Source organism: Onychostruthus taczanowskii, unplaced genomic scaffold (assembly GCF_017590055.1).
Source record: "Onychostruthus taczanowskii isolate IOZ18803 unplaced genomic scaffold, ASM1759005v1 scaffold105, whole genome shotgun sequence".
NCBI classification, from domain to species: domain Eukaryota; kingdom Metazoa; phylum Chordata; class Aves; order Passeriformes; family Passeridae; genus Onychostruthus; species Onychostruthus taczanowskii.
In genome coordinates this window covers 1,347,672-1,371,132 of record NW_024497078.1, presented here as the reverse complement: position 1 = coordinate 1,371,132, position 23,461 = coordinate 1,347,672, and the positions used below count along the sequence as shown (strand labels likewise).

The 23,461-nt window shown below is 39.0% G+C and overlaps 1 protein-coding gene across 3 annotated transcripts in view; it reads left to right on the top strand.

Annotated features, from left to right (window-relative positions):
• The first annotated feature begins 2,893 nt into the window (after nt 1-2,893).
• Nucleotides 2,894-23,461, top strand: part of CUL5 (cullin 5) — a 31,785-nt gene continuing 11,217 nt past the window's right edge. For 2 of the 3 annotated variants that reach the window (XR_005953386.1, XM_041414313.1), the window contains exons 1-11: nt 2,896-3,264; nt 10,627-10,736; nt 13,040-13,139; nt 14,494-14,670; nt 15,365-15,506; nt 16,536-16,681; nt 16,758-16,838; nt 18,028-18,121; nt 21,359-21,489; nt 22,244-22,351; nt 22,935-22,999. Coding sequence is in view for 2 of the 3 variants with exons in the window: in XM_041414313.1 (XP_041270247.1) it covers nt 3,241-3,264; nt 10,627-10,736; nt 13,040-13,139; nt 14,494-14,670; nt 15,365-15,506; nt 16,536-16,681; nt 16,758-16,838; nt 18,028-18,121; nt 21,359-21,489; nt 22,244-22,351; nt 22,935-22,999 (1,178 nt within the window). In the remaining variant the exon portion in view is untranslated. Of the gene's footprint in view, nt 3,265-10,626; nt 10,737-13,039; nt 13,140-14,493; nt 14,671-15,364; nt 15,507-16,535; nt 16,682-16,757; nt 16,839-18,027; nt 18,122-21,358; nt 21,490-22,243; nt 22,352-22,934; nt 23,000-23,461 lie in introns of all 3 variants that reach the window. The other variant, XM_041414323.1, reaches the window with a different exon arrangement.

The window sequence follows — 23,461 nt, the reverse complement described above, 5'->3', positions numbered from 1 at the left end:
ACTAGTTTGATGGGAGAAGAGTTTAAAATGGACTAATCAAGCATCACATGTTTTTTCCCTTCATTGACTAAGATTAGAAGAAACTATATTCATCTTATTGGTTCATCTTATTGGTTTCAGGTCATTAAAACACATATTTGTCTCTGATGCAACTCATTCAAAGTTGGAATCAGTTTATTCCAAGACATATAGAATATTATGATGGTATGAATTATACTGATTATCCAAATCTTAATGATCTGTTCCTTGCAAATCACTTTGAAGCAGTGCACATGTCTGGGATTGTCATTCCCTCTGCCTTTTACAATCCATGCAAAGGATTAAAACTGCAGGCCAATGTAGTACCAATCAATAATTAATATCTTCATTACCAGCAGAATTTAATAATAATCCATTTGTAGTAGAATTAAAGTAAATAAAACAATATTGTGTAACGCTAAGCACTGTAGAAACACCCTGAAGTGGTACTAAAATACTATGAAACCTTAAGACTCACAGATATCTTTACTTCCCAGAAAATTCACGCACAGATCTTCAGGGAAAAAAAACCCCAAACAATTACAGTCATTGTGTAAACCATGCAAAATGAGACACACACTATTTTTAACATCAGTAAAAAGTACCAGCGTTTCCTTGTCTCACTGCTTCTCAGATGTTCAAGTTCTCTTTATTCCTTGGCTAGCCCACTCCTAACTGTTGCACAAGAGCATGTTGGGACAGGATGCACGAACTCTCATACTCAGTACAGTCATTGCTGACCCATCCAGGCCAGCAGCAAAAGTGTCACACAGTGTCTGCCAGGTGCCTAAGGGGACTTACAAAAGACCAGACCATGACAAGGACACTGGTGCTCCTGCATCCTGTGTACTCCCACATTTTTGTGGCAACATTGGGTAAGTTTAGATGAAAAGTGCAAATACAGCTAAATCCATCATTTTCAAACACAGCATTTTAAAACACTGCCCAACTTCATTTAGCTTCAGTGCTGGTTAAGCAAAATTTGCAGTACAGCATTCTAATGATTTGTGTTGTTGTCTAAGCTTTGCATCAAAGAGACCTGAGATGAAGCTCTCTATAGCAGTTCATCTTCTGGCTCTATGCATCCAAAGCAGTTTATAAACATCACTGTGACAATAAGAGCAAACATATATTAAAAAAGAAACTGATAGAAAATGAAAAGAATAAAAAATATAAAATAATTGGAAATGCTCACATTTTTAAGGGTTTGGGCAAAAGAGAATGAATCAGTTCACACAGTAGTGGCTCATAGAAATGGCTGTCTTCATGTCACATTCTGTAGAATATTTACCCGTATCTCAGCTTCTCTGGTACTTACACACCTGTAACATAATACACAGACTGGGCAGTGGAGAGGCTGAAGCACAAATGCACCATGCACATATTTTACTGCCCCTGCTGGAGGCCTCCTAACTTCAGCACTGTTGTAGAATATATGTGCAATGGAAAGTGCATAATACAATGAGATCTCTGTGGCACAATTATATATTATATGCAAAACTGTATAACCATGTCCATCATATGTGCAATAAATACCATATACTGAAATACTGATAGAGTAGAACATATAATAACAGCAAAGAAAAAAAATCATAAACTAATTGGAGCATTTGGAAGCTGGAAACCTTGTCAAAATAGGAGATTATTCAACACCTCCTTTCCACTTTTCAATTAAAAGAAGGCCTTAATATGACTATCATAATTTATTCATTTAATAAGGCTACAGGCCACATTTGGTCAGCATTATCAAAAGTTCCACAACAGTATACACATTTCTTAAATTTTTTTACAGCTCGTCTTACACTTCAGGATCCCTATCCTCTGCAATATGAATTTATCTTCAAATCCTGTGCCCCAGAAAGGCGAAGGGAGGGCTGCCATCCCTGGTGGCCAGTGGTGTGGCTGTCCATGCTAATGACTCAGGGCAGGCCAGGTTGAACAGGAAGCATCAGCTCCCAGGACTCTAAGCCTGTATGAAAAGCTTGGTGAAATTTTCCTCAAGGTAAATTTTTAGGCAAAGGCTAAATGTTTTAAGAGAAATGTGAGATTCTGTTTTATATAAATACATAAAGAAACTCTGAAATTTTCCAAATCCTTCTCAAAAGGTGCAGAAATGCAAACTTTTCCTACTAAATATTCCCTTCTGTTGGACTTGGGTGAACTTGTGTATCCCTTCCAGCTCTTTTGATCACAGAATGGGATTGGAAGGGACCACAGTGGGTCATCTGGACCAGCCTCCCTGCTCAAGCAGGGCCATCATAGAGCATTGCGTCAAGACAGTTCTTGAATTCTCCACTGACGGACACTCCACAACTTCTCTGGGCAATCTGTTCCAGTGCTGGGCCACCCTCACAGTAGAGAAGTTCTTCCTTTTGTTCAGGTGGAACTTCTGTGCCCATTGCCTCTGTCCCGATTGCTGGGCACCACTGAGAAGAGCCTGGTCCATCCTCCTGGCACCCTTCCTTCAGACGCTTACACACTCACCGATTCTGTAAATAGAACACTTGTGACAACTGGCACGAAGCCTGATGGCTTAGCCGGAGATTGGGTGTAGGGCAGCGACTGGGCTTCGCCGCACACGCCTCGGAGCGGCTGGCCGTGCGGGGCTGTGCCCGCCGTGCTCTCCGCTCCCTCCGGCCGGGCGTGCGGGGGCCGGTGCCGCAGCACCCGCGGGGACAGGACGGCGGCACGGGCCGGGGTTAGCTAGCTAGCTAGCTAGTTAGTTAGTTAGTTAGAAGTCAAGTTACTTCTGCGCTTACAAACCACAGCGCCCCGTCCCGCCGAGCCCAGTCCCGCGGGGCCGTGAGGGCAGCGGCGCCGGGGCCGGGCGGCGCGGGCGGCGGGCCGGCAGGGGGCGCTGCAGGCGGGGCCCGCAGCCGAGCCGCGCTGGGCGGCGGGGCCGCTCCCGGCGCCGCACCATGTGGGCCCGGCCCCTTCCATGGAGCCGCGGCCGCCGAGCGCCGCCCGGGCGGACGCCGCCATGAGGCTCTGAGGGGCGGCTGCGTGCGGAGCACCCGGCCGGTCCCAGCGCTGCCGAGCTCCCCGAGCCTCGCCGCGGGACAGGGAAGCCTAACGCTGAGGCCGCCGCCGCCGCCGCCGCGGGTCCGGCCAGGCGGGCGAGCGGCCCGGGGCCATGTAAAGCGGCAGCGGCCGGTGGGAGCCGAACCGAGCTCGAGCAGAGAAGCCGCCGCTGCCGGGCGGGGAGGCCCCGCAGTGGGGATCATGGCGACGTCTAATCTCTTAAAGGTGAGAGCGGAGCCCGGCCGAGTCCTGCGGGAGGAGGGGGCAGGCGGCGGGGCCGGGCGGCCCTGCGGGTGGCCGGACCGGGCAGGGCGGCGGGGACGGGGGCAGGGCCAGGGTCGGGCCGCGGGTGCCGCTGGCCGGAGTTGCCGCTCCCAGGGTTCCCCCGCAGGTGAGCGGCCTTGGGCTGCCGGCCTCGGCCCGGCCCGGCCCGGCCCCGCCGGCAGCTACTGCCTGCTGCCAGCACCGCGCTCCCTGCCCCCGGCTCTCCCTTCCCAAACACGCCCCGTTGGGAAACAGCGTTGCGTCGTGCGGATAGACAGGGCTCCGCGTCTTCTCTTTGTTTATTTAAGAAAATCCGGGTGCACGGAAAATTAGTTTTAAGTTAAACAAAGAGTTGGAAAATGTCTTCGCTGAGGGCAGGTGCCGTTATTGGGGTGGCTACCGTGTTCCAGTTTTTTTTGTTAACTGCAGTTTTCCTGCAAAGGAAAACTCCCGGAGGCCTTTCGCTTACGTTAAGCAGCTTTGCTTTTGTAGTCGTATGTTTTCAAGCACTTTCCCGGCGTTTGATGGCAGGTGTCAGTCACCCCAAGCTGCCGCAGGTTGGAACAGAAGATATCAGTGGGACAGTCCCGTGTTTGAGCCCAGGACTGCCTGTCCTGATCTTTGTGGTATGTATGAGGAGAAGCCCTGTGTGTGGCCTTTGCGGCCATGCTAGCACGGGGAAGATAGGCCTACTTGAAACCACTGTTATTAATGCCTCCAGTAAGTGTTTCTAAAACACCAGTTAACTACAGTGCTAAGATAGGCCTAGGGCAGGCCGTCTGCTTAACTTGAGGAACTGACAATTGAAGATACGTATAAATATAGGCATAAACATGTGTTCACTATGTATTATAGTTCAGTGTGGTCCTGAAGAAGTGCTGCTTGCATTTTATTAACCTGACCTAATTTGGGTGTATAGATCTAGCCTGAATCTGCTGGTTTTATTTATTACTCTGAGACATTCAGTGTGAAGAAATGAGAATTTATCCCCTTGTTTCTTCCTGATATGCAACAAAATTTTGTATTAAAAAGATATGTTTTAAAAAACTTCCTTGAAATTGAAATGAATTTTAATTAATTCCTGTATGTTTTTATGCCTGCAAGAGGTTGTTAGATATTTAAGCAGGTAATACTTCAAAATACTTAAAAATCTAAAATTGAGGAACCCAAGAACACAGGTGAAAAAAGTAATATAAGAAGAAATGTCCTTTTTGTGGAAATTTATGTGTTCAGAGCAGGGCTCAGACAGTTTTATCCACTTGTTAATGTTTTAGGCCCTCTCTTTTCATTTGAGAATTTCTCGAAAGTCCAGCATGTGCTCTGATGATACATGTGGTGGGATAGCCCACAGCAGACAGGAGAAACATAGGCCTGTAAGATTTGTTAGTATTCCGCTTCAGCTATTTTGAAAGAGCAATAAGTAGTAAAAAAAGAGGCCTTGACTTGGCGAGATGGCTCTTACCAAACTGAAGTCTTTGTGTTAACTAGTCATGTTTTTGCCATTGGCCTTTGAGTCGTCAGTATTTTATACTGACAATAGGATATACATGCACAGTGTGCTTTAGGAAAAATGCTGCAGAGATGTATCTTCTAAAATAGGCATTTCTGGTCACTCAGAGTGTTATTGAGCATTTAGCTTACTAATTAGTGAGTTTTCCAATGACAATAAAGTATGATTCCCACATTACAGAAGGAAAAATTACACAGTGATTTGACTTTGTTTATAATGTCAAGATAAACCAGTGTGAGAACTAGAAGTAGGTAAGGTCATTTTTTCTCCAGTTCCACTTGTCAGAATGCTCTCCGAGAAGCAAACTGTTGATGCCAGGTCAGTGTTGCCTGGCAGTGTCTTGTGCCATCTGAGCCTCTCCAGCCTACTTCTGCTTTCATCTTTAAGGGGAAAAAAAAAGCAATGTCTGGGCACAGTATAAATCACAGGATAAGAAAGGAGAGGTGTTAAAATCTCAAAGTTTTTTCCATATATTTTCCAAATAAGCCTGCATAATCAAATCTCTGTTGGGTATAAACAGGCCTTAGTTTTGCCAGCATTAACAGGACCTGAATATTTTCTTTTGTTTTCCTCCATCCTGGTCCAGCTTTCCACATAGCTGAGACAATGAAATGAAATATTCCTTTCTGATTCTATTAACAGATACTAGCTGAATCCAAATCTGACTGGCTGTCATAATTTTAGAGGGCATCATTTAAACTCCACTAGTGCTTAATTTTCCTAATTGTAAATTCTTTTTTCTTAGTGAGAAGCATATTCTTGGAGAGCCTTCTTTAAATGCAAAATTAGAATGACCAGTCATGTTGAATCCTGGTGAGACAGAACAAACTGTAATGTGATGGAAATGCTGCGGTACTTAGTAAGAGCCATTACAGTTGGTGCCTATCCTACCTGTAGCAGAGCTGCTCTCCCTCATTGAGGCAGTGGCTTTCTGGTATGTGACCAAGCCATTTCCAGCAGAGTCCCTAGAGTTTTTTGTCTCAATGCACATGTGACACTTCTAAAGTGGGGTACTTCATTTCAGAGGCCCTGTAGGACTTGTAACTTGTTCTCTTTGCAGTGGTGATACAGTCTAAACCAATTCACCCATGCGACATGAGGATACTTGAGTTTTTCTGCAGTTTGTGGAGCAGAAAGCACATCACTTTATTGTAGCACAAAGAAAACCTGTAGCTGTAATCATGCTGGCAGATCTTGACGCTATTGTAGGGCCTTACTGGAGCTGCCAGCAAATGCAGGAGTCTATCCTTGCAAAATGAACTCCAGCATGAGCCTAATATTAGGAAAGAAGCAGCAAAGGAAGCAACAGTTTTTCCCCTAGGCTTAAATGAAATGAGAATCATTATTTATCTTTGCATCAGTTTTAGCTGTCACTGACAACTAGAAACACATTTGAAGTTTTTGAATTTTTTGACTTGAAGTACGTGTTTCCAATCTGTATTTTGTCTTTTTCTTCCTGGCTATTTCCGTTTAGGATGTCCTTAAGAAGCTAGGGAGTGTTGCATGCTAGTTAGTTACATACAAAAGCTTTTCCTGTGGCTACTTTTCTGCTTTGAGTATAAACTTGCTACAAGCATTGCACTGATTTTTGGAGCTACTTGTAGCGGAGATTAATCAGACAGTGCTTGTTTCCGTCTAGGACATCATATTTCCTACTTCATCCCTCTGTGAGCTGGCTTTAGTATAAATACTGTCTAAAAACAATGAAGTTAAAAAGGTGAAGGTGTTACTCAAATGTAGATCAGATGTACAGTAAGACCTAGAGAAAACTTCTTTTCTACAGTACTGTAGAACATCTGGCAGAGACCAGGGCTGAATTTCTGTGTGGCCTGAAATAAAGAGAGTACACAGCATAGAGTTCCACAGAGACATTTTTGAGGTTCAAAGGGAGAGTAGCATGAAGGTCTTGGTGTATTGCCTTGCCTTGTTATATCTATAATGTTTAAGTACTTGCACGTAGAATTGAAGAACAGGGAAAAGTATAACGTGTAAAGTGGTATGTTTTTCAAGTAAAGTTTAGTGTTAAAATGAAACTTTAAATCTTTATGAACGTGAATTTTAAAACAAAATATTTTGTAAGTGGAGTTGTTTTTTGAAGCATTAAAATTTAAACACTAGAATGGCTACTTAGCCAGGGTGTGGCTATCAGCTGTAGTCTATGTTTTCAGAGAAGATTTGGTAAGTGGAGTAATTTTATTTCATCAAAGGTATGTCTTACTGCTCTGTTTACCTTTCCTTTGGAACTGTGGTTGGAAGCAAAATAGGAAAGAAAAATTGCCCAGGAAATACTGCTCAGAAATTGGATTTGTGACTTTGGTAACAACTAAGAATTGCCACTGTTGGACCTCCTCTTCTACTATAAAATCTGTTTTCTGTTGTGCACTAGCAGAGATGGAATTAATGAATGGGAATAATACACAGTAGGTGGTATTTAATGCACTCTTTCTTCCTGTAATTACTGTATAAAATTATAATGTCATGGAAGTCTAAATCTACCTAAATGATGTTTCTATAATATTTTTTGATTTCAGTAAAGCTTTCCATACTGTTTCTCAGAGCATCCTTCTTGAAAAAATGCCCAGCCCACAGCTGGATAAGCACATCATGTGAGCAACTGGTGCATTGTAGGGAATTGGGTGATGTCAGACTGGAGACCTGTTGTAAGTAGCGTTCCACAGGGCTCCATCTTAGGCTCTGTGCTCTTCAACATCTTCATAAATGACTTGGACACAGGACTGGAAGGGACACTAAGTAAGTTCCCAGATGATGTAAAACTGGGAAAAGCTGCTGACTCCTTTGAAGGCAGGGAAGGCTGTGCAGAGTGACCTGGACAAATGAGAGGGCTGGGCAATCACCAAGCAGATGAAGTTCAAGAAGGGAAAGTTCTGGATTCTGCGCCTGGGATGGGGCAACCCTGGATGTACAGAGAGACTGGGAAATGAGATGCTGGAGAGCAGTGCCTCACAAAGGGACCTGGGAGTCCTGGTCAATGACAAGTTGAACATGAGCCAGCAGTGTCCTGGCAGCCAGGAGGGCCAAGCCTGTCCTGGGGGCATCAGGCACAGCATGGCCAGCCGGGCAAGGGAGGGGATTGTCCCGCTTTGCTCTGCTCTGGGGTGGCCTCACCTCCAGTGCTGGGGCAGTTCTGGGTGCCACCATATAAAAAGACATTAAACTATGGGAGAGTGTCCAAAGGAGGGCAATGAGGATGGAGAAAGGCTTTGAGGGGAAACCATACAAGGAGTGGCTGAGGTCACTGGATGTGTTCAGAGGAGACTGGAGGAGTCTGAGGGGAGATGTCATTGCAGTCTACAGCTTCCTTGTGAGGGGACGAGGAGGGGCAGGCACTGATCTGCTCTCTGTGGTGAGCAGTGCCAGGACCCAAGGGAATGGCCTGAAGCTGTGTCAGGGGAGGTTCAGGTTGGCTATCAGGGACAGGTTCTTCACCCAGAGGGTGTTTGGGCACTGGAACAGGCTCCCCAGGGAAGTGGTCACAGCACCAGCCTGGCAGAGCTCAAGGAGCACTAGGACTATGTTCTGTGGCATATGGTTTGGTTCTTGAGGATGGTCCAATGCAGGAGCAGGAGTTGGTCTTGATGGTCCTTGTGAGTCTCTTCCAACTCAGCTTATGCTATATTTCTCTGAATTGTTTCTTGAATTTAAAGAATAGTTGAGTAGGATTTTTCATCCATTAATTTTATTTCATCTTCTGCTTAATTAAAGAATAAAGAAGAGAATGTGGGAAAAAAATTTACTCCTTTGTATAGGAAATGAAGTTTTACGCTTCTTTAATGGGATTTCAGGATAAGCTTTATTTGAGGAATTCTTTTTAAGTAGGCAGATGTTGGTTACAAGTGGACACTGGGTGTTTTTACAACTGAAGGTGAATTTTATTTGTACTTCTTAGGATTAAGTAAGTAATCACAATCTAAATCATATAAACCTCCTATAAAATCATATAAATCCTCCTCCCCATGTTTTACAGTGAAACTAATCTTATTCACAAAGATAGAGCATTCAGGTTTTATCTTCAGCTGGTTTTGGTGAAGGGCTGAATTGCACTTCTCAGTAGTTGCAGAACAGATTTTTTTACCTGTTCTGAAAAACTTAAGGGGTCTTCTCTGATGTTTCATTCAAAAGGAAAACTTTTAGGGAAGTTGCTTTTACGTTTTTTATAATGCCTTTTCTGGAACTTCTAACTTTTCAGTAGCTGTTATTTTATGTTCATTATCCTTCAAACAGGGACTTGGAACAGGGGTATCTGCAAGCAGAAGGTAACAATTTTCACGGGACTAGCAAAAATTAGAGCAGCACATCAAACATTAGGAAATAATTGTAAAGCTGGCTCTATATAGAGGAAGCATTTAGTTGATTCTTTTTAAAGATGATGCATTCAGATTTTTTTTTTTGCAGTGGAAAAGAGTAGGTAAGACTGTCGCTGACTAGGCAAACTATTGTTTTATTTTTTCATGTTGAAATATTTATAGACTTTGTCAACAGGGGCTGATTCCATGAAAGCTGTGTTCGGTACCAGCACAATGCTGTGAGGCCTCCAGGTGCTGTGGCTGTAAAAATACTATAGCTTGAAGATGAGGTATCCTTGCAAACTTTAGAACACCAGGGGATATGGTTGCCAAACTGTGCTAATTCTGAATACTAAATAACAGATTTAATTGTAAATTTCCATGTAGAAATTAATCAAAAGGAGGTGATTGAGGGAACATGGTGTGCTGCTTGTGCTTGTTTATCTGAAGAGACGTTAGTTGCAGAACAGTGCACTTAACAGAATTTAAAGCAGTTAGACTGTATTACTTGCTCTATTTGAAGTGAATTGTGTCAAATGTAGTATTTCTAGCCAAGACAATGATCTGTTCAGAAGTAAACAGTGCACTGGAACGTAGCCCTGCAGATAACTGAAGCAGTAGTCTTTCTGCCACAGAACTCTCAATCAGTGTATTCTTTTAATTGCAGGTTTTTCTTTTCAGAATGTGGAGCTTTATGCAAATAGAATCATAGCATATGTGACAGAACTGCTGTTTTTCTCCCAAAGTTGTTGTGTTGTTTAGGTTTTTTAAGTAATGGAAGCTAGCCTGGATACTGTGGTGAGATTTTTAATAATCAGAATTATATGTGAGCCCTTCATTTCTTTACCTTTCCTCTTAATTTGTATCGTAAGTTTGGAAAGTCCACCTTGGATTAGATTTTCCATCATGGTGTAAACAATTTTTATCTGTACCAGCGGTAGTCTTGGTCTTGTGGCCAGTTAACCCACAGGAAGGGAGTCTGCGATACAGCAGCTCCTACGTTACTCTGCTTCCTTCCTCCCTCTTTGCTGCTGATGCCAAATGCACAGTGAGAGAAGAAGGGTACGTGGTAGCATCCACAATACCATTCCTGACTCCTGGCTGCCATTTTGATCAGGATAATTTATTGAAAACAGGTTTACAACTGCCTCCTGACTTCCATTGCAGATATCTTGTTTGGAACAGTGAAGCTGCTCCAGATACCATCCGTGTTGTCTGTGTATAACTCCACTAACAGCTGAAGAATGCTTGCTAGAACTTTGCGTTGTAGCTAATGCAGTGATTAAATGAAGAAATTGGCAGTTTCTTTGAACCAAATAATAGCTCTGTCACTTTTTAAAATAATACTTATTGTGAAAAGTGTTGTTCAGCTGTGGTAGCGTAGCTTAAATGCTGGTGTATGAGGAACACCTGAGAAAATATTTTTATGTTAACTGTATAAACTGCAATCCTTAAAGACAACTTAAAGATAGTGGTTTATTAACACTACTTTTTTGTTGTTTCTTTCAGAATAAAGGTTCACTTCAGTTTGAAGACAAATGGGATTTCATGCGCCCAATTGTTCTGAAACTTCTTCGTCAGGAGTCTGTCACAAAACAGCAATGGTTCGATCTGTTTTCGTAAGTAATTGGTTCGTGTCTTATGTCCTTCTGCATGATAGGAATACAGTTACTGAACTACTCCTGATACAGACAGGAGTTACGTGACACACATTGTCTGGAAACACAGAACAAAAATACTAGTTTATGTTTTATTAAGGGGTAAGTGTGCCAACATCACTCTTAAGTGTGCAAAAGTTGAACTTTGTTGAGATTCAGGTCTTTGCAAATAGAGTGGAGAAAGAACAGCAGAACTTTTGACTTCAGCTGACCATAGTAAACAAGTTTTGTACCTGCCCACAAACTTCTTGTTAGAATTAGAGAGAAAATGTTTACTGCTGTGTCAGTAAATTCATTTAAAGGCAGTTTGCTGAATGTTACATTATTCTTATTTGAATGGCTTTCTTCTAAAATAACTGAAGTAACAGGATGGTGCAGTTTAACTTGAATTAGGAGATTTAATTTGAATACTTTTTTACCCTAAGAATAAAATGTAAGAGTTTTCAGACAATATTGGTATTAATGCACTTTCTATAAACCTTGCCATTTTCTACCTTCCAAAAAGCAAGAAGCTGCTTTTCCAGAAGCTTAGGTGATTATTTTTTGTGTGATTTTTGAAAATATGATATGGAAGTGAGTTACAAAAGAAACATCAAAAGTGTATCTAAAATAATCTTTGTCTCAGTGGAGTTATTTGCCCTCTAATGTAGTCATAATTCAAATCTGCAGAGTATTCTTTTGCTTTTTAAAATCTTTTTAAACTACTACAATAGTAGTTTTTTTCAAATGCAGTCTTGTTGCACTCTGTCTTTATTGCTCTTTTTGATGGGGACAATGTAGTGACTCTTTCTACATTCAGTTTAATGCACCTGTCACACTTTTCTGATAGCCAAGAAAGGTAATCTAACATGGTGGGTTTTAGTATCTTAAGATGTCTCTGCTGTAGTAGTTGCCAGACATGGTACAGTTAAGGTGAAAATTCAGTTCTGAATCATTACTTTAATTTTTAATAACTAGTTCAATAATTAGAATGGAAACTGTATATTTATTGGTTTTTTCTTGTAGCTGAGTTATTGAATAGAACTTAAATAACTTCATGGCTAAATTAAAGCTATTGAAAAGATCCCACTTCCCTAGATTTATATTTTTGGACAGTGTTCTTTGTTAAGCTTCTTAATAAAAATGCAAAATCTGTAGGTGTCTTCTTCATGCCCTGTGAGTATAATTATCCAGTACTGCTTTTTTTTCACTGCTGTCAGGAAACAATGACATTCTAAATACAGTAGCACCTTTTCTGCCTGTGAATATTGTGTAAGTCTCACCAGTTGGGTTAGATCTCTGTAAACCTTGGACCAGCACCTTTAATCTATGTCGTAGCAACTTGTGAGTTTTGTCTTTTCACTTAAACTAAAAAAGCTGCTTTTGTATTGAAATAAGTGTATTGATTTAATAGGAACAAAGGAATAGCTTTAGAGTACAGGGGTGCTTTTCTGCAGAGATGTGGCCTTGTTACTGAAAGGTGGAAGAAGAACCAGAGGATGGTAATGAGTCAAAAAAAGGCTTGCTAAGCCGTGTTATATGTGATATGTTGTTAGGAGTGTAACTTGCTTTATTTAGTCTTCAGTATGGAAGAATAGGAGTTAAGATACACTTGCTGGGCTGTAAGGTAGGAAAAATTTCATTTAAATGCTTATTAAAACTCAGAATTTTGCTTTGCAGTGGTGTTTAGTAATTTTCTCCAGTAGCCTTTCACTTGAAAATGCTACCACTGCCATGAAATGTTTTGAGTGATCTTATTCAATTAATTGAATCGTCTTTTAAATTACCTGATTCCTCAGGGTTCAAATTTCTCACGAGGACGGTCTGTTGCCTTTGTAGGATGTTGTAGTGCTTGGATTGTGAAACTGTCGGGGAAAGCTGCATGTTAATGATAGCATTTTAGAGTAGCATGGGCTGAGTAGTAATGCTGTTACTGGCAAGTGATGTCTGTCTTTGTCAGAGAAAAGCTTTAAAATTTGTCCTTAATTTAATAAGGATTATTGAATAGGTACTGAAAACAGAATTGCCTTACACATCTTGACCATAGCTTTCTCCTAGATAAGTTGCAGTCACTTGCTTGCAGGACTTTTCTGAAAGCTTCAGTCTCTTCCCCAAACATGCTTTCTCCCATGTGTCACGGATCTAGCTTTGTGTTGTTCAACAAGGGCAGATAAAAAGTGTGTCAATTTCTTAGACATGCTGAAATTATGACTGTTAAAGCCTCATACATTACAGCATTAAATGTTGAGTAGCTGTTACTAAAAGGTGGATAAATTGTTTTCTAGAGATGTACATGCAGTGTGCTTGTGGGATGATAAAGGTCCAGCAAAAATCCATCAAGCTCTGAAGGAAGACATCCTTGATTTTATTAAACAGGCACAAGCAGTAAGTTATTAATGCTTCATAACTTTTATTCACATTGTTAAAAAAATAACCAAATAATTCTGACTTTTGTTGGATCTAAATGCATTGCTTTCTTGCTTGAAATTTTGTGATGTTCTGGAGATTGTAATTACCCTGCAAATTTCTCTTGAAAAAAGAGCCTTGAGCATTTGCCTGGCTCATTGTTTTCTCACAGTGCTTGTGGCTGGGATGGGCTAGATTTTTATGGTATATTTAAAAAAAAGCAAAACACAGCATTATTTTTGTTTATCCAACGCTACTTATGGAATTTTCTTCCATTTGAAAACTTCTAAAGGCAGAATTTTCCATAAGAAGTTACTGTCTGAAAAAAAAAATGTTTATATAGCTTCAGTGCTATTTTGACATGTTCATGGATGGCTTTAAAAGAAGCCATATGTACAGTGTACTACAAATATCTGTGCAATCAACTCAGCAAGCTCAGCTGTCCAGTTTTATGGGCTTCCCTCCAAACGAGTGGTGCTGTCAATAGACTCAAAGGAAGTTCTTGTGTTTGTAACACATACTACAGAAAACATCTTTTGCTATGAGGGATTTAAAAGAGGGAGTTGTTGTGAAATGAAAAAAAAATTCTAAAGCATCCTGTGACAATGGTTTAGAAAGATTCTGTACACTTCTGGTAAAGTGATTTACACTGCTAAGGCTTTCCTTTAAGGAAAATAGTTTTTTATAGAGGTCTTTTTATAACCAGGCATATGAATGTTGTTTTTTAAGTTCCATAGCTTACCTGCTTACATGCATAAATGCTATGCTAAGCTGAGGTCTTTTGATGTGGTTTGTGTTGGCTGTTATTTGATAGACAGGGGGTTTTTTTGGCATTATGATATCCAGTGTACAATGTAGCTAAGTTTTCAGGTTTTAATAAAATATGGATGTTAACTATATGTCTGTGTCTAGTGAAAGGTTAGTAGATGCCATTGAATCAAAACGTGACAGTGTATAGAATATAACACAATCCTTACCAGGTTTATGTTAATTTTTTTTAATATGGTTATACTAGCACACGCCTTTAGACCAAAGATTTTCATTTTTTACTTGCACGTGACTTAAAAAGAGAAAAAGATGTTGATTTAGAAAATTTGAACTTACTTAATACTTGTTCACTGCTGTCTTTCTTTGACCTTTAGAAATGACCCATATGACATGGTTTGATAACTGCTTCAAGAAACCAAATGGCACTTCAATGTGTAGACTTCTTTAGTCTGATAGATCTGTACATTTGAGTTTTATATGGGGAGTTATTTTCAGCATAAGCAGAGCTCATATTTTGTTCATAAATTGATTCATAAATTCCCTCCTCTGCTCGCCCCACCTGCAGAGAGTGCTGAGTCACCAGGATGATACAGCTCTACTCAAAGCTTACATCGTGGAGTGGCGCAAGTTCTTCACCCAGTGCGACATTTTGCCCAAGCCCTTCTGTCAGCTAGAGATCACTCTGATGGGCAAGCAGGGCAGCAACAAGAAGTCCAACGTGGAAGACAGCATTGTTCGAAAGGTGAGTGAGCTGTACTGCCAGAGAGCTTTGTTGCACCAATCCAATGTGATGCAGCAGCATTAGTAGCAATCACCAAAAATAACAAATCACACAGTGGGTGTGATGAGGATTTTGATAAGAGCCTCCATAACTAATCTTATAACTTTGCAGTGCTTAGATGAGATGTGGAGTTTTTTATAAACTACAGATGCATTATGTGCATACTGAACTTTCTTTCTGGATAAATGCAATATAAAACCATCAGTCTTTTTCTTCATGTAACTTTGGTGTTAGTTGAGTTTTTAGTTTTGTCTAAGACCGTGCCTACCAAATGGTGAATTATATTTGGGTGTTTGCCTCAAAAGTACCCTTGATATAGCATCTCCTGACACATTGTATTTCTGGAAAGGTTACTTGACTGATTATGAAGAACTGTAGGAGTAATAGAGAATTCTGGAATGAATATATGAATTCAAGACTGTTTCCCTTAGCTGTCCAGTTACATAAAGTAAATTTAGAATGTGAGCTGAATATGACTTATAACAAGTTCAGAGGAAGATCAAGTTGTTACATAGCTAAACTGCTGTGTAGGACCTGAAAATTACATTAAAAATTGCTCTATTTCTGTTTCTGATGTCTTGTACTTTTTTGCACAAACTTAGGTCTGCATGTACCTTTCTGACAGGGTTTTTCTTTTTTCCTTCCTGATATGCAGCTCATGCTAGATACATGGAATGAATCCATATTTTCCAATATAAAAAACAGACTTCAGGACAGTGCAATGAAGCTAGTTCATGCTGAGAGACTAGGAGAAGCTTTCGACTCCCAGCTCGTTATTGGAGTTCGAGAATCATATGGTACGTCTTGCACACACTGATCTGTTGCCTCCTCACTTTATTAAATGAATTTTCTTCATACAAAGTTGGCAGTTGTGATGGTAGGGTTGGAATTATCTCAGCATTTTGTATTGATTTTTTTGTTGTGCTTGTTGATACGTGGTACCAATTAAGTTTTGTTTATAATCTTTAGCTTCTAAGTGATTTACCTATGTATCAGTTACTGCAAGATCAATGTTTTCAAAGAGAGGAATACTTTTTGACCTTTCAGGGTTGCACATATAACTTAGTCTGTACTCCTTTACATACTGTTTCTGATTCTTTAGACAGTTTGAAGAAGAAATGCTAAACAGGCTACATTTACGAGTTTCAGTCTTTCTTTGTTGCAGAACAGATCTGTGTATCTGAAGCGTCTGTGGTATTTCACCATTGCCTGCTGCTTTTGAGAGCTTTCCAGCCTGTTGAACTAAACTTGTGGCTAATATTCTTTAAGACAGCTTTTTGTATAAGTCAAGTTCTAACTTTTTTTAAAGCATATTCCATTTAATGGCTATTCATTTCTCTGTAACATTTGAGAGGAAAGTGAAAGTATCTCAAATTGTGCAAAGCACTGCAATAAGCTTACTGTCTCCATTCTTGTAAAACAGGGAAAAAGTCTACAATGGACACATTGTGATTTCAGGAACAGCGTCTAAGAGAAGCTTTTTGCTCAGTCAGGTGGAGAACTTTTCGCTTTATTAGGCACTATTCTGAGCTTTTTTATTCCTTCCTTACAATTTTGTAGTTGTATATGTATTTGTGGTTACCAGCTTTGAGTATCTGAAGTGCTGGAGCTAAGTATGAAACTTTTTTTTCCAGTTTGCTATAGTTGATCTGAATGTTTCTGGGAGCAAAGATTGGGCCAAATTTGGTTACCTTTGTGATCAGAGGCCATTTCAAATTGTTCAATGCAACCTTTTAATACAAGTCTCACTCTCTCATAGAAATTTGCTTATTATTAGCCACATAAATTTCCAAGTTTGAGAGTAAGTTTGGACTTTCTCTTTGCAGTTAACCTTTGTTCTAATCCTGAAGATAAACTTCAGATATATCGGGATAACTTTGAAAAGGCCTATTTGGATTCAACAGAGAGATTTTATAGAACACAGGCTCCTTCTTATTTACAACAAAACGGTGTACAGAATTATATGAAATATGTAAGTAAAAATTCTGTTGCAGCTTTGTACTGAATGTGTTAGTACTTAAAATGATTGCTGTTCTACTTTTGCACAGGCAGATGCTAAACTAAAAGAAGAAGAGAAAAGAGCACTACGATATTTAGAAACAAGACGTGAATGTAACTCTGTAGAAGCAGTGAGTATAATGTGTAGAAAAATTGTGTATTTCCTAGTTATTTAGACTTACATTATAGTTTTTGGTTTTGTGTTACAGTATTATTTGATAGCACTAAATTGGAACTGTTTATTTTGTGTTTGCTAATCATAAATTATTTGTTGCAAAAACATGTATTATTTTCCAGTCTGGTAATCTACAATTTCTGCAAATGTTTAAATAGTACATATAGATCAAAAGGTAAAACTGAAAGGCAGGTTTTTATTCAGATTGGTCTTTGTTCTTTCATTTTGAGTTAAGTGTGGTAGATTTTTTCCCTATGGTTAACAGTGGATGAGAATCATGTTTGAAAATGAGCTGTCAAATCTGTTTGGCAGACGATTTCTCAGTGCTCATTTAAAACACCTGAAAGAGTTATTGTTCATTGCAATCAAAAGGAGCAATAGAAATTTCATTAAAGCTGTAATATATTTCCTCTTAGGCTGAAATATGGCCATTTAATATAAAAGATGGGTTTTCTTTTTTTTCCTTCTCCATCTTCCCTCTTCAGCAATTTTTTTACACAGTTCAGATTCTAGAGGAGGAATGCAATGAATATGTCATAATTGTCTGTGTTGAAATTAGTTCAGGAAACTGGTTATTTTAAATAAATACCTTTTAAATCTGATCATTTTTTTGAAGTGGATCAAAATGTGCTTTACGCCTTTTGTTAAGCTGTGAGTCATTCATTGTGCACAGGTATAAATTGTAGCCCGTATAAAGAGGCTGGCAAAGGAGGGATGGTCCTGACGTGTACAGGCAGTTTCTGTTCTAGATCTAATGCCTTGTTCAAGCCATCCAGCCTGGTCCAAATAGGGTATGCTGGAATGAGAACTATTCTTAGCTCTTGGATGTATACTTGGAAATGAAGTAGGGTAGTTACTGTTCCAAAAGTGGTGGCTCCCTTGAGAGAAGAGTCGACAGAAGTACTAAGCTCATTAATGGTTTGGCGGAGACTTTGCTACTAACCTAAACATTTTGAAGAAATACAGTTCCTGCATAGATTCTATTCAAACTGATTCTATACTTTTATAAATCAGTGAATGAATTCATTATTTTGTAGAGCTAATTGTTGAGAACAGGTTAGGTTTTGTGTCATGGCAAACTTGAGACATGTCAGACTTCGGTTCAGGTAGCTGCTTGAGCTAATCCTGTGTTTAATATATTTCAGCTCATGGAGTGCTGCGTCAATGCCCTGGTGACATCTTTTAAAGAGACTATTTTAGCTGAATGCCAAGGCATGATCAAACGAAATGAAACAGAAAGTAAGTGGAGCTTCAAGAGCAGTGCAGGGTGAACCCTGCATGAACTGCATAAAAATAGATTGTGTGTAGATATATCAAATTACTGTTTTTAATAGATGGTGGCAGCATTTCATATAAAAATATTATTGCGCATGAACAATCCCACAAAAAATTACCATCATTGATTCATATTTTTTCATTTTTGAAATCTGTATACACAGTACCTTAATTTGAATGAGTGGATAGTTCTAATCTTGCTTGAAAGAAAATATTTTGTGCTCTATTTTCTTTATTTTTTCCTACGTTTACTTGCATTACATTAACCAACTCTGGTAAATGCTCCGTATGTCTTTACTTTCTCTTTGAGTACTCCAGATACAAACATTTCCTCTTCGTTTCACCCCACTGTGTCTTTACACCTGGAAAAAATGGTGAAACATCTCTTTATAAAAGATTTTTTTTTTCTGAAAAGCAGGGAGAAATTTTTCTTATTCTGATTATTGATGCAGGACCTGTAGGTCAAATGAACAAAATCTTTGCAAGCTGTTCATGGGATTTTATAGCCAATATATCAGTGTGAGTATTGAAAGTTAGCTCTGCATGCCTTTTAAAAGTTTTCAGAAGATTTTTTTAACTGCTGCCAGAAGTTGAGTAGTATGATAAAACAAACTAAATATGCCATTAAAATGTTATAATTCAGGTAGGAAAAATTTTAAAAGAAACTAAACTGAAATCACAGGTTAATTTTTCTTTGAGGTCTTGATATCCTGCGGCTGGGGAATATTTACTAATGTCTTCAGAGGTTTTCATTTCTATTGAAATGAGAAAACTGTTTTATGACTTAGACTATTATAGAAAATACTCACTTCCAAAGCCAGCATTTAAGAAAATATTTGACCTCAAAACTATGTCATACTGATCTGTTCATCTAGCAGCCTGATTTCTGGCAATAGCCCAGAGCTAAATGTAGAAAGCAGTGAAACTTCTTATGAGTATATGTTACAGCCTTTGGGTGAATGCAGGAGGCTTATGTAAATACAGAGCTTCAGGGGGCTTCATCTGCCAAAGGACCTTTCCTTAGAAACCTGTTGAACTATTCCCACAGCCCTCTCTTGTGGCTGTGTCTGTCCTGTGGTAGTGCTTGGTTGCAGGGCGCTTCCGCTCGGTCTGTAAGAACTGTTTGAAATGCCTCAGTGAAGGGTTCAGGTGCAGATGACTGAAACGTAATTAAAGACTGGAGCTATGCATAGCAATTTATACATCTGACAGTGTCCTCTGCTGTGCCTTGCTTACTCATCTGACTTGCTGATATTATCTGCCCCAAAGAATTCAGAGATGTTTTCTTTATTAAACAGCACTGACAAAAAAGGGCTGTTTTGGTGGGGATTTTTGGCTATGAGCTGGGCACATACTCTTATTAAGTAATACTTACATGCTGTGCAAAGACAGGAAGGAATAATATTTTTCAACTAAAATGTATCAAAAATGTCATATCTTGCAAACACTTCAGAACTGATTTTCTGTGGTTTTGTTTGCTTACAGTATTGGGGAAGGGAGGCCTAAATTTTATTCCTGAAGTGCAAAAGAAGTAAAAAGTATGCTGGGCTTTCATGAATACTGAATGAAAGCAGACTTTAAGTGCCCCAACAACTACATAATTGATTTCTTTACTCTTCAGTGTCATAATGTATTCTGATAGAAGTTCCAGTGAAATACTCCTTTTGGTTTTGTTACTTTGAAATCTGTCTTTGAAGAATTTATGGGTTTTTGGATTCTGCAGTCTTAGGGATGCACCTGGAGTTTTCCTTTGCTACTGATTTGTAAGAAAAACCACTGATTTTTTTTGAGTATTTATGGCATCACTACTGTACAGAAACAGATGTAGAGGCCTTTAAGATATATTTTTCTTTCTCTTTTTCTGCCCTCTTTTCCTCCCTCTTACTCTTTTTAAAATCCTAGATTAAAAGATGCAGTAAAAGTTGAGCTTTTTGGACTTTTTGTATGTAAAACAGTGCTGCCATTTGTTACAGCAGATCTAAATTGCACTGAGAGTGCCTCCAACTACATTTTTTTTCTCATTCCTGGAATTCAGCCCATTATGAGTTGTCTGTAGTACCATTGCAAGTTCTTATTCAACGTTGTTTGTAGTTTCCATTCTCTGATTTGCTTTGTTATGTTCTAAAAGGATTTATTTTCTTCTCTGTGCTTTTCTATTTGCTTCTGCAGCAGCTGTTGCGGGACAGATGATGGTAGCATATTTCATCCTCAGTGGTGATGGGATCTTGATGTTTGTTGCTGACAAAAGTAATGCAGAGAAGAAAGAAAAGGCAGGGCCTCTGACTTTTCCACTCGCACAGGAGACATAACATTGAGGAACTAAGTGAATCTATAAATTTTGTCTTCTGACATAAAAAAATGTGTCCATTTGTTCTACTTTATGAAGCAAAGTCCTTTGCCAAGCTGAGTTCAAATCTCTGTGGACTCTTTACAACAATCTGGTGACCTTAATCCCAGTGTTCTTTGTGGACAGCTTTGTCAAGATGACTATTAATGTTTCAATATCCACTTTTTCTTTTTTTGGTTTTTTTTTTTTTTAAGCAGTATTGAAATATCTTCACAAAAAATAGACAAATAAAGCACATCACGTATTGAAGTTTTTGTACTGGTAACTTTCAAAAAAACTAAATAAACTCTTTGGGAAGAAGAGTTCAGTGTTTGCATTAGTCAGTTTTGGTTACTTCAGAACTTTGCAAGCTTTTATAAAACAAAGCATTCTAAGTGGTGTTGAAACATAAACAAAGACAGGTGTGTTTTGCTTTAATTTAAAATATAAAAATGTCTTGAATCCATACAGTTTCCTGCATAAACTCATGTAGGCTTCCAACTGAGAGACGTTCTTGCCAGGGATTTGAAGGCAATTTGTTAGAACCTGGACTTAATCCAAATTTGCATTGGTTTTAGGGGGCGTCTTATTCAAGCTTGTGATACTACATGCATTAGCATACTATATAAGATACTATATGCATAAGCAAGTATTACATTGCAGTAAATATACCTTTTTTTGCCTTCAAAAGAATCTTCTTGTGGGACCAGAATTAGAACAGTACTCAAGACATGTTTCTTTTTGAGAGATGAATTGGATTATCCATTCTTCACGTATTTAATGTTCCATTTGAGACATGCCTAGGAGGAATGCGGTATATTTGGGTTTTACAGATGTCTTTGACTGGTGGCTTCATCAGTATTTGTATCTTTCAGAGTTGCATTTAATGTTTTCACTGATGGATAAAGTTCCGAATGGCATAGAGCCTATGCTAAAGGATTTGGAAGAACATATTGTTAGTGCTGGACTTGCAGACATGGTAGCAGCTGCTGAAACTATTACTACTGTAAGTGTATTGGGTTTTAGTAAAATAACAACAGGAAAACAACTCTGCAGAAGTTAAGTATTCTCTATTTTTGGGACCATTGCATGAATGGGAATAATTTTTAAGATTTTGTGTTTAGAGATCAAATTTTGGTCCACTGAAAGTTTTAAATGTCCTTAGGATAACTTTTTATTCTTTGTTTTCAGTTGTGGCTTTAAAAAGTGAATCTAATTCACGGTAAAGTTATAAATTAAGTGCATGTGTTGTTTATACAATACAATTATGCTAGAATCTTAATTTAAAAAGCCTAATCAATTTTCCCAGAATTATAACTTCTTGACGAAATTTGAAGTTTGCTTTCAGTCTAAGAGTGGTTGCTCAGTGTGGAAATTATAAGGGTTTTTCCCCACTGTACTTTTTATCAACTTTTTTCTACAGGGTCTAGGAGGCCTGTATGTCTGCAGCAGTTAGGATGTGGCATTTGTCTTTCATTGATCCTTGAAAACATCCTTTTAAATAAAACACTACTATATAGTATTTGAAAGTTACAGAGTTTTTAAATTTTTTTTCTTTTCTATATTGGAAATACTATCCTGAAAGTCTGTGTTTAAGCCTACGTGCTGCAGAGCTTTTTGATCCAGAGACTAAAGATAAAACATAAATTCACAGTATGCAGGTTTTTCAGGGTACAGCGTTTTTACAGATAAGGGAATTGCGTGTATGCTCACACTGAATTCTGTGGAACCTTGGTTTTTTATTTGATTTTTGCCTCTAGGATTCTGAGAAGTATGTAGAGCAATTGCTCACGCTATTTAATCGGTTTAGCAAGTTGGTTAAAGAAGCTTTTCAGGATGATCCAAGATTTCTTACTGCCAGAGATAAGGTATGTGTTTCTGCTGGTCTTTTGTTCACTATAAGGCTTGTTGCAATTTGTAATATGATGTCTCCAAAACCCTTGTGCTCATTCACTGTTAAATTTAGAAGCTGCTATTACTCTATTAAATGTGCAGACTGAAATATTGATGAAACTTACTACCAATTGAGGAGCTTTCAATTTCTGTTATAGTGCTGCGTAAAGTTGCATATATTCAGCTTTGTAATGGTGTAGAGCGCATCAGAAAATGACCTTTGTATTGAGAACCATAATGTCCGATTCAGCAATAATTTGTGTTTGGAATTTACTTTGTGTCATGACTTCAGATGTGTGACCTGCTCCATGTAATCCCTTGCTAAGTTGTTGTTTAAAGGAAACTAGTATGTTAGTGGAAAAGAAGAAAACATCAGTTTATTGGGAAATTGAGTCAAAGAATTTGAACTCTCAAACTGAAAATAGAATCTGAAAGCTTTGGGCTAATAAAAAAATTGTAATTAATTCCATGTTACAGTAGTGTAAAAAGAGATAAAACCTTTGCAATTCATATCGGAGAGAAATGGAATGAAGCAACAATAATCTAATTATTTTTCAGGCGTACAAAGCAGTTGTGAATGATGCTACAATATTTAAACTTGAATTGCCATTGAAGCAAAAGGGGTAAGCCATGTAAACTTTATGTGAATCAAGGTTTTTAAAATGTCTCTTCAAAAAGTAATGCTGTGTTTAAAAGGGCTTTGTGTTATTTGCCTTATGGAATTGCAGATTACTTATTGTCCTCTGGTGAGACTCTCTTCGTGTGGAAGCGGATCAGTGAATAGCAGCCTGGTTCAACTTAAATTTATTTGTAGTATTTGGGGATCTGTTCTTCTATACCATGAGTCAGTTTGTTAAGTTCATAATGGTTTCCTGGATTATTAATTCCAAAAACCTCAACTCTCAGCTGTATAACTGCCACAACTTCAGCAGAGATCCTAGGGAAAAATGATGCAGCAATCTTCATGGGAATAACTGTGGCTGATTAAGGTGCAACCATCCACAAGCTGTTTTCCACCTCCTCTTGTGCCAGTTGTGAGTGTGACCTGTCCAGTTGTTGCATTTTTGTTTCAGTGCAGGATTAAC